The following is a 10,943-nucleotide window of genomic DNA, read 5'->3' as shown; positions in this document are numbered from 1 at the left end:
CTCCCCTCCCCTCTGCCTGGTCCTCCCAGGAAGTGGCTGGCACAGAAGAGGGAAGATCTGCAGCTCAGCCCCAGGGGAGGGAGGGGCTGGCACAGCTGTTGCCCCTCAGCTCCTGCCATCCCCCTGCCTCTGTGGGGCACAGCACCTGCCCTGCTGTTGCTCAGCTGAGGGGCTCTGTCCTCCTGGCCCCTTGCCAAGTGCTGGGGCTGGCCCTGAGGCCCTGCCAAGTACAGGCCTGGATGATCCTGGCCTTTGCAGCTGGCTTTGACCATAGCCAAGCTCTCTGGTGTCCCACTCAGTGAAGATGCCTGGGCAGGGGCTGCAGGAAGAGAAAGTCTATTTTCTACCCCAAACTTGTGGAGGGGCCTGAGATCTAGCCTTCAGAGTTACCCGGGTCCAGCCTGAGCTCTGGAGTCTCTCTGGATCCCAGAGAGATCAGATGCAATAGAAGCAGGGGCTTAGGGTAAGGTGACCTATGGAAGGACACTCGAGACCACACTTGGGGATCTTTTTCTGGGTGGGAGACAGAAGGTAGGAACCGAGCCCTCTGGCACAGGGTCTAATGGAAGAACAAATGTGCCGGTGGCCAGTAAAGGTCTTTATTGGTGAGAGATCCAGTCTCCCTGGCTCTGTCAGCGCCTTAGGCCAAAAGGATTTCGATGTCGAGCTCCAGCCGGCTGGCTCTGATCTCATAGTGGCCCTTGATGAGGCCTCGGGTCTGGCTGGTGTGCCAGCGCCAGTGAGCCTGGATGATGCAGGCGGCCTCGCGCACCTGGAGGAAGCGTCTGCGGGCCCGCCACATCCGAACATGTGCCTGCACCTTCACCACTGCCCACTCCTGGCAGGTGTAGAGCCTCAGTGTCAGTCTCCGTCTCTTCTCCAACATCTTGGCCTGTATGGACCTCCACCAGCACTGGATGACCCAGGCCCTGAGCGCCGCGTGCAGTAACGACCGGCGTACTAGGTTGCCACGCCACCATGACTGAATCTTTACGGCTGCCTTCTCTGACTGATTGGGGGAATGAAGAACAAGGAGATGGCTCAGGGGGGCACACTCTCACTCCCAATCCCCACCGCTGGCATTTGAGAGGAAGGGGGCGTAGGTCAGCTGGTCCTGATCTCTCAGCCCTAAGACCCACCCACTAAAAAAAAAAGACCCACCCACTTTTGAGTCCCTCACCTTTAAACTCTGCTCTCTGCCTGTTGGTTGGATCCCTTTACTAGAGGTGTCATTCACAGCTTGTGTGTCCATGGCCTGGGTCTCTAGAGTTTACTCACCCCATCATCTAGGACACCTCAGTCTTAGCCCCACCCTCAACTGTTAACCACAATCTGTCTCATCATTAGACCCCACCCACCAGCACCCCCTCCTCAGATCCTGCCTCTGCACATTTAACCACTCCTTCACTCTGTCTCCTTATGGGCCAACCAACCATGTGATTTATTGATTATGTGGATCATAACAAATTACTGCTAACATTGAGAAGATTGGAAATCCCAGAACACTTAACTGTGCTCCTCATGAGAAACCTAACCTGAGACTAAGAGGCTATTGTGTGAACAGAGCAAGGGAACACTGCATGGTTTAAAATCAGGAAAGGTGTGCATCCAGGTTGTATCCTTTCCCCAAACCTATTTAACCTGTAAGCTGAACAGATTATTCGAGAAGCTGGACTCTGTGAAAAAGAATGTGACATCAGGATTGGGGGAAGACTCATCAATAACCATTATACAGATGATACAACCTTGCATGTTGAAAGTGAGGAAGACTTGAAACACTTGTTAAAGCCTTTCAATGTCAAAACAAAAATCCTGGTCACTGGACAATAGGCAACATCATGATAGAAGGAGAAAAGATTGAAACCATCAACATTTCATCTTACATGGATCTACAATCAATACCCTTGGTACTAGCTGTCTGGAGATCTGGAGTCATTATTGTGCTGGGAAAGCCTGTAGCCAGGGACCTTTCCAAATTTTTGAGGAACAATGGTGTCAGTTTGATGATTAATGGACACCTGATTCATGCCATGGTCTTTTCAGTCACTTACTAAGCATCTGAGAGCTGCACAATGAATAAGGATGACAGAAGAATTATTGATGCCTTTGAACTGTGGTATTGGAAAAGAGTACTGAATTTCGCATGGACTGAGAAAAGAACAAGATATGCTTTGGAGGGTGTGCAGCCAAAGTGCTCCTTATAGGTAAGGATGACAAAGCTTCGTCTCAGCTTGGGCATGTTACTAGGAGAGGTTATTTCTTGGAGAGGGACATCATTCTTGGAAGAGTGGAGGGTGGTGAAGGAGAGGAAGACCCTCCGCCAGGTAGATTGACACAATGAATGTAGCAATGGGCTTGTGTGTGTCAGAGATGATAAGGTTGGCACAGGAGAGAACAGTCTTCAGATCTGTTATTCACAGTGTCGCTGTAAGTCATATACAGCACCTAACAACAACAGCAGTACCTGAGTTGGTTGTAGGTCTGTGAAAGAGAGAGGAAGACCTTAGCAGGGTGGATTGACACAGTGACTGCAGCAATGGCCTTGAGTATGGCGAGGATAGAGATGGCGCACCATCATCATGACCTCCACCATGGTCAAGGCCATTGCTGCTGTCACTGAGCCAGTCCATCTCATTGAGGGTCTTCCTTTCTCTTTCACAGACCGTCTACCCACTTGGGCAGAGGAGTCAATGAATAACATGGTTGGTTGGTTGCTCCATAAAGAGACACAGTTGACTCAACAACATCTAACAACAAAAACATCCTTGAGCAACATGACTGGTTTGCTCTCATCTACACATAACAACAACTAAACCTAAAGGTTGGCAGTTCAACACAGCCTGCAGTGCTAAGGACAGAAGACTCGGTCTTTTCTGCCATAAAGATCACAGCTGAGAAAATCACTTGTAACAGTTCTGTCTACTCTCTGTAATGCTCTGGGATGGACTTGATGGCAAGGAGTTTGGCTTTTACCTTGACTGTCATTTGGAGGAGTTATTTCTTTTCTTTAAAAATTTTATTATTAAAAAATTATTATTTTGTGTGTGTAAACCGTCAAATTGGATTTGATTGGTACAGAAGGACATTGTCCCTCCTTCTCCAGCAGAGAGATGGATTCGAACCATGCACTTCTGGGATGGCAGTGCAACTTTTTGCCACTAGACTACCAGAGCTCCCCTCAGAGGTATTATTTCTTGCCTTAGGTTTATTTCTCTGATGTAATCGATATTTCATGTCTTGCTCTCTTTCTACACAGTCATTTCTATTTCTCCTGGTTGCAAGGAAAATAGATGTGTGCAGTTTTTACCTCAAGTAACAGGCCTTATTGTTATTGAGTACCGTTGAGTTACGACCAACCCTTAGCTGACCCTCTGGTGAGTTTTCAGAGGCTGTTAATCACACAGGAGGAGATTGTCCATCCTTCTCCCAAGGAGCAGCTGATGGCCTCGAACCACGTGCCTTCTGAATTGCAGTGCAGCTTCCTGCCACTAGGCCTCCAAAGCTCCCTTATGTTAAGGGTATTGGTAAACAGTGCAGAGTCTTGGTGGTCTAGTGTACAATCTGCTAACAGAAAGGTGGTAGTTGGGGTCTACCAGCTTCTTCACGGGAGGAGGCTGAGAGGCCTGCTCTTGTAAGGTGTTATGGTCTTGGGAGCCAGATGGAGGGGGACCGTGATTTGGAGTCCAAATTGACAGCAGCGGGTTTGGTGTTTGAGTATCGCCATTGTGAATTTCCCAAAATTTAAATATCTAAGCCCTTGAGAAGGGCTTGCAACACATGTTCAGAAGTTCTTATATTTATTTTGCTTAGCATTTACAAAAGCAAGTTGTTTTAATGACAGTTGAACATGGCTAAGGGGGAGCTGAGCTGAGACAGACTTAGTTTGGGTTTATTGGAATAGATCTGTGGCTTCCAAGTCACTTCTGGGCATAGAGATAGTTTTGTGTGTGTGCATGTGTATATGTTTTTTTTAATTGTTAATTTTAATCATTAATTGTTGAGATACACAGCAAAATATACACCAGTTCATCCATTTCTACATCTGTAATTTGTGGCATTGACTCAACCTTGATGCTGGGTAAACGTTCTCGCTATCTTTATCTAAGTTATTTCTCTGCCATTAACATAAATTCACTTCTCCAAGGTTCCTGTCTAAGCTTCTGAGCTGCTATTGTCATTTAAGTGTGATATAGATAGTACTTGAAAGGACAAAATATTCAAGGAAGGTGTTGTTGTTGTTAATAAAACAATCCATTGGAGGTTGAACTAGTAGTTGGTTCCAGCTTGACACCACATAACAACAACAACATTTGCATTTTTTAAAAAAAATTCTTTTCTATTGGTTTGTCAAGGCAGGTATTTGTAACTATTTAACCTACACTGTTGTTTGGTTTTAAAAAGCTATCAGGGAATATTTGTTTGTTACACTCTTATTAGACATTGTTGCTGGAGAAATTACTCCCAAAACTGCTCCTACCAATTATATATTCACTCACCTGCTGTCTCCACAAGAAGATTTAGAAGCAAAACGGCTTTCATGAAATGAAACAAGTCCCACAGGGCCCACCCCAGAGATATGTGGGCAGGGGAGGGAAAGGCTTCAAGGTGTGGAGCCAGAAGCTAGTAAAAGAAAATTCTTCCTGTTATCAGACCTGTAAAACTATGAATGGAAGTGGATGATTCTATTGACCATGATATCTGATTAAAATTGAAGTTCCCTTTTGTCAGAAAAATAATACTAAAGGAATAGTATAATTATGTTGTTGTTGTTATGTGCCGTTGAGTCATTTGTGACTCATAGCGACCCTATGTACAACAGCCCTAAACCCTGCTCTATCCTGTGCCAATCTCATTGCCTCTGACACACCCATCCCGATTACCCCAGTCACTGAATCAATCCACCTCATAGAGGGTCTTCCCCTCCTGTGCTGTCCCTCTACTCTACCCAGCATGATGTCCCTCTCCAAAGACCTGTCTCTCCTTGCAACATGTCCAAAGTATGTCAGACGAAGCCCCAGAATCTTTGCCTCCAAGGAGTAGCCTGGTTTAACCCTCTCTAGGATGAATTTGTTTGTTTTCTTGGCAGTCCATGGTACATTCAATACTCTTCTCCAGCAACAAAGCTCAAAGACGTCAATTCTCCTTCTGTCCTTCCTAGTCATTGTCCAGCTCTCTGATGCATAACAAGTGATTGCAAAAACCATGGCCTGTATCAGGCACACCTTAGTCTCCAAAGAGACACCGTTGCTCTTGAGTACTTTAGAGAGGTCCCTAACAGCAGACTTTCCCATCACAATACGCTTTTTTATTTCCTGGCTTATGGTGCCAAGAGTGTTGACTGTGGAGCTGAGCAAACTGAAGCTGTAAACAATCTCAATCTTTTCGCCATCCATCCTGATGCTACCAATTGGTCCAGTGGTAAGAATCTTTGTCTTCTTGACATTGAGCCTCAGTCCATACTGAAGGCTGCAGTCCTTGACCCTCTGCAGTAAGTGCATGAGGTCCTCCTCAGTTTCAGCGAGCAAGGTTGTGTCATCTGCATAACGCAGATTGTTGATAGATCTTCCACCAATCCTAATGCCACACGTCTCCTCATAGAGCCCAGCCTCTCGAATAATCTGCTCTGCATACAGTATAATTATAAACACACCATATTGTGCTCCTCTTCAATGGAAATTTTGTTTAACCAGTTTATCAGAATTCCTATAATTGAGGGACCCAAATCTGTAGGCCTGCTATTGCATGTAAGATCTTATGAGAAATTAGATGTCTTTTGCATTCCGAGAGCCAATAATAAAAGCTTCAAAATCTTCATCTGAAAAAGCAGTCCAAGGTTCTGGAGGCTGAATCACAGGAAAGTATGATTGAAGTGTGACAGGCAGTTAATTAACGTAACACTATGTTACATTTCTAGTATCTGTCAACCTTTAAAATGTGCAATTTCTTTTTCTCAGCCTAAATAAATACTTGCTTGTGTACCTAATTTTATACATTCAAAATGTATTTTTTTCCCTTTGAAGCATGCTGCCTCCCAAAGGATAGAAGCTTCAGGTCCTATAGAACCTGAATCTGCCCAGTGATGCTATGAGCACGCACCTGGGCGGCCAGGTCTCCTGGGAGCTCACAGAGCTGCCTTTGCAGAATCCAGAGTTAGAGCTGCAACAGAGGCACAAAAGATACAGAGATGCTGGGAGCCCTGTGGGGCTGGAAGGCTGTTCTGCCTCTGGCTTTAACAAGGAGGTTGCTTGCTGTTTCTTTTTCTACAGGAAGGCTTGCTGGGTGCCCACTGCTTGTGACATCATGCACTGTGTGTGGCCCCTGCTTATGTGTATCTGAGGCTCCTGCTGCCTCATCCCACTGCCATGACACATCTATCGGATCACCTTACAGGTTCTGGCCCCACATCATCTATTAACCCCAGTTCAGAGAGGTCCTACGTGCAACACAATGAACCCTTACCCAGTCTAGAACCATTCTCACAATTTCTGTGGTGCCCAAGCCTGTTGTCTCCGTTACTGTCACTGTCGCTGTGTTAAATCTTGTTGAAAATCTTCCTCTCCTTTATTGACCCTCCATTTTTCCAATTGAGTTTGTGTGATAATGAAATAACTAGGAAAGGTTTGTTGAGAAACACAGCACAACCTGAAAAATGTAAGCAATACCACTCAATTTCACACATAGAAACTGTTGAGTGCTGTATGTGTAGTTGTGTCTCATTTCACCAAAATCCACTAATGAGTTTGTTTTTTTTTTTTCAAGAGAGAGAGAGAGAGTTCTGTTGTTTCCTTTACTGGCTGTTAATCTGGATAACCAGAGTGCTTAGAACTAATTGTCATTTGGTTGAAACGGACTCGTAGCTGAACCTCCAGCAGGTTTTCAGATGTTATAATCACACAGGAAGAGATTGTCCAGCTTGCTTCCACAGAGCCACTGGTGGATTCGAACCACCAAACACATTGTCTTAGGGTTAGCAGTGTGACTCCGTACATGCTTGCTATATGCTCCCAGAGCTCCCTGAGCAGAGTCTAGTGTCAATCATTTCAAATGTCTTCATTCCCACAGGAAACTTTCAGGCTTAGATCTGAGTGTCCTTCTGGATTTCATGGAAGAAATCACTCAGAAGGGTCTGTGGGCATGGCTGATGTCCTGCGTTCAGTCCATCCACAGTCGGATCTCCCCTTCCATCCCTTCTCTGGCCTGACTGGGAGTTGTCAGCATGTTCTGGCTTTGTATCCTTCTTAGATGTCCCTGGGGAAACCTTACCAGTCCTTTTTATGTTCCAGGTTTTGCAGTTATTCACCCAGTGCTTCTAGAGAACAGTAGGCTGAGAGGTTAGATGAACTCCCTGAATCTTACCAAGTTTGTCCAGACTGTGGTCTTTGGTCTTTATGTTCTTCTGCATATTCCACATCTTCCTGTTCTCTTTTCCCATTTGATCTTTTTTTTTCTTTAATATATGCCTGTGGTCTAACTTTCAAATAATACAAAACCCATTAAGGTAAAAAAGAAATCTCTTTTTTTTTTCTAAAAAAATCTCTTATGACATTTCCCCCAAAGCTATTTCTCCAGACTTTATGCTGTGCACATACTGATTTAAATTTTCTGTCAAAAGTAATTTTATTTTTAATTAAACATATGAAACAAATGTATTCTTTTGTTGACCTATATTCCTTCCCCTAAAGTATTACTGCTGCCAGGTTGGAGGGGATCCTGGACAATTAGTCATGTATTTATAGACCTGAGGCATTAGCTGCAGAAGGTCAAGGACTGCAGGCTTCACTATGGATTGAAGCTCAACTTCAAGAAAACAAAGATTCTCACCACCGGGCCAATTGGCAGCATCATAATAGATGGAGAAAAGATTGAGATTGTTAACAGCTTCAGCTTGCTTGGCTCCACAAACAACACTCTTGGTACCAGCAGCCAGGAAATCCAAAGACAAATTAAATTGGGAAAGTCTGCTGTCAGCGACTTCTCCAGAGAACTGAAGAGCAACCATGTAAGTCTAGAGACTAAGATGATGCACCTGATTCAGGCCATGGTCTTTGCAATTACTCGTTATGCATCAGAAAGCTGGACAATGACTAAGTATGTTTGTTAATGTTATGTGCCATTGAGTCACCTGTGACTCATAGTGACATTGCCATACAACATAGTGACATATGTTGTCGTATACAACAGCCCTAAACCCTGCTCTATCCTGTGCCAATCTTTTTGCCTCTGACACACCTACCCCCCTCATTTCCCTAGTCACTGAATAAATCCATCTCATCAAGGGCCTTCCTCTCTTGCGCTGTTCCTCCACCTTCCCAAGCATGACATCTCTATCCAAGGACTGGTCCTGCTTTGTAACATGTCCAAGTATGTCAGACGAAGCTTCAGAATATTTGCTTCCAAGGAGCAACCTAGTCTTACCCTCTCTAGGATGAACCTGTTCATTCTCCTAGCAGTCAATAGTATATTCAACACTCCTCTCCAGCTCTATGGCTCAAAGGCATCAATTCTCCTTCTACCATCCCTAGTCATTGTCTAGCTTTCTGATACATAGCAAGTAATTGCAAAGACTATGGCCTGGATCAGGCATACCTTAGTCTCCAGACTGACATCGTTGATCTTCAGTACTTTGGAGAGGTTTCTGACAGCAGATTTTTCCAATGCAATTTGTCTTTTGATTTCCTGGCTGGTACCAAGAGTGTTCTTTGTGGAGCCAAGCAAACTAAAGCTGTTAACAATCTCTCTTCATCATCTATTATGATACTGCAAATTGGCTAAGTGGTGAGAATCTTTGCTTTCTTGATGGTGAGCTTCAATTAATATTGAAGACTAGTCCTTGATCTTCTGCAGCCAGTGTTTCAGGTCCTCCTCAGTTTCAGCAAGCAGGGTTGTGATACCTGCTTAATGCAGATTTTTGATGAGTCTTCCTCCAGTCTTGATGCCACACTTGCCTTTGAGTTGTGATGCTGGAGAAAAGTATTGAATATACCATGGACTGTTAAAAGAATAAACAGGTCTGTTCTCGAGAGGGTGAAACCAGGCTACTCCTTGGAGGCAAGGATTTTGAAGCTCCATCTGACATATTTAGGGCGTGTTGCCAGAAGGGACCAGTCCTTGGAGAGGGACATCATGCTTGGAAGGGAGGAGGGACAGTGCAGGAGAGGAAGACTGGATGAGATGGATTGACATAGTACCTGGGGTAAAGGAGGTAGGTGTGTCAGAGACAGTGAGACTGGCTCAGGATAGAGCACAGTTCAGAGCTATTGTATATAGGGTTGTTATGAGTTGCAGTCGACTAGATGCATGTAACAACCACAATATGTCCATGAATTCCCAATATTGTGAGAAAGAAACAATATTGTTTCTGTGTATCTTTTTCCCCCAACTAAGGTGAAATTTACATAGCATAAAATTCACTATTTTAGTAATTTTATTATAGAATTCAGTGGCTTTTATTACATTCACAGTATTATATAACTATCATCACTGTCAATGTGAATTACTTGGTTAGATTCCAAAACCCATTAAGCACTGACTTCCCATTCCTTCCAAGTCCTTGGCAACCACTAATTTGTTTTCTATGGACTTGCCTCTTCTGGATATTTTATATAAATGGAAGCATGCAATATGTAACCTTTTATATCCGGTTTTTTTCATTGACCATGTTTTCAAGATTCATATACTTTGTAACATGGTCAGTATAGACACATTTTTATTTTATTTCATTTATTTCATCAACTATTGAGTATTGAGTATGCTGTTGTTTCTTTTCACTTTTTCGCTATTATTAATAATAATATATTGTTAATAAAAATAGTCATTATATTAATTACTATTAATAGAAAATGTCTCAGGTATTTGTGTATGAGTTTTTGTCAACAGTTGTTTCATTTTCTTGAAAACACTGGTGGCATAGTGTGTAGAGTGTTGCATTGCTAACCAGAAACCAGCTATTTGAAATCTACCTCGATAGATAGATTCAGTCAGAGAAAGATGGGCAATTTCCTCCTATAAAGATTTTCAGTCTCAGAAACTCGGTGGAGGATTGCTGTGAATTGGAACCAACTGGACAGCAGTGGATTTCTATACATAGAAGTTAAATTATTGAGTCATGTCATTTAGTCTCTCATTACCATATTGTAAGGGCATGTAGCCTCGTCCACAGAAAGTTGCTAAATATATTTTGCCTCTATAAAAGTATGGTTCCTTTTATTTTTTGTTTACCTTTTTTCTGATGGTATTGGGATGTTTATTGGTTTGGGGGGTTTGTTCCATTCTGGGCCAGTGACTCCAGCACAGTGTGGAAAGCCCAGAGCAGAATAGACATCACTTTCCCTTCTGATTTTCATGGGAACGCTTCCAGTGCTTTCCCATTAGAGATTTGCAGTAAATTTTCTGTAACCTTTTGAGATTAAATATTTCCCTATTATTCTGCTATCTTCATGGCTTTATAAAATAAGGAACGTTATAGAATGCTTTTCTTTTAATAGCCTCAGCGAAGATTACATAGTTAACCTTCTTTAATCAGTTCATGTGGTGGTGGTGGTGGTGGTGGTGGTGGTTGTGTACCAAGGAGTCAGAACCGACCTATAGCTGACCCTCTGGAGGCTTTTTAGAGGCAGTTTAATCACACAGGAGGAGATTGCCCATCTTTCTCCCATGAAGCAGCTGGTGGTTGGTTTCAAACTTCATGCCTTCAGGACTGCTGTGCAGCTTCTTACCACTAGGTCACCAGAGTTCCCTTCTGGAGCTTCTATTGTGGAACCTCTTCCGAGTTGTGGATGTTGCCAGCTATGATTAACCCCAACTCAAGGTGACCCTACAGACAGCAGATCAAAACCCTGGCCGTCCTAAACTATCACCACGGTCAGCTATGGACTGGACTGTTGTTTCTAAGGCTCTCACTGACTGGTTTTTCGAGGTAGATCACCAGATTTTTATTCCTAGCT

General features: G+C 43.6%; 1 protein-coding gene across 1 annotated transcript in view; it reads right to left on the bottom strand.

The window, feature by feature from the left end:
• Positions 1–640: 640 nt before the first annotated feature.
• Positions 641–10,943, bottom strand: part of LOC102860532 (IQ domain-containing protein F6-like) — a 43,427-nt gene continuing 33,124 nt past the window's right edge. Inside the window, exon 3 of the mRNA XM_006892309.1 lies at positions 641–960. Within this exon, the coding sequence (XP_006892371.1) occupies positions 641–960 (320 nt within the window). The remainder of the gene's footprint in view (positions 961–10,943) is intronic.

Source organism: Elephantulus edwardii, unplaced genomic scaffold (genome assembly GCF_000299155.1).
Source record: "Elephantulus edwardii isolate Elephantulus edwardi_28Jun2011 unplaced genomic scaffold, EleEdw1.0 scaffold00113, whole genome shotgun sequence".
NCBI classification, from domain to species: Eukaryota; Metazoa; Chordata; class Mammalia; order Macroscelidea; family Macroscelididae; genus Elephantulus; species Elephantulus edwardii.
This window is presented reverse-complemented; position numbering and strand designations above follow the sequence as displayed.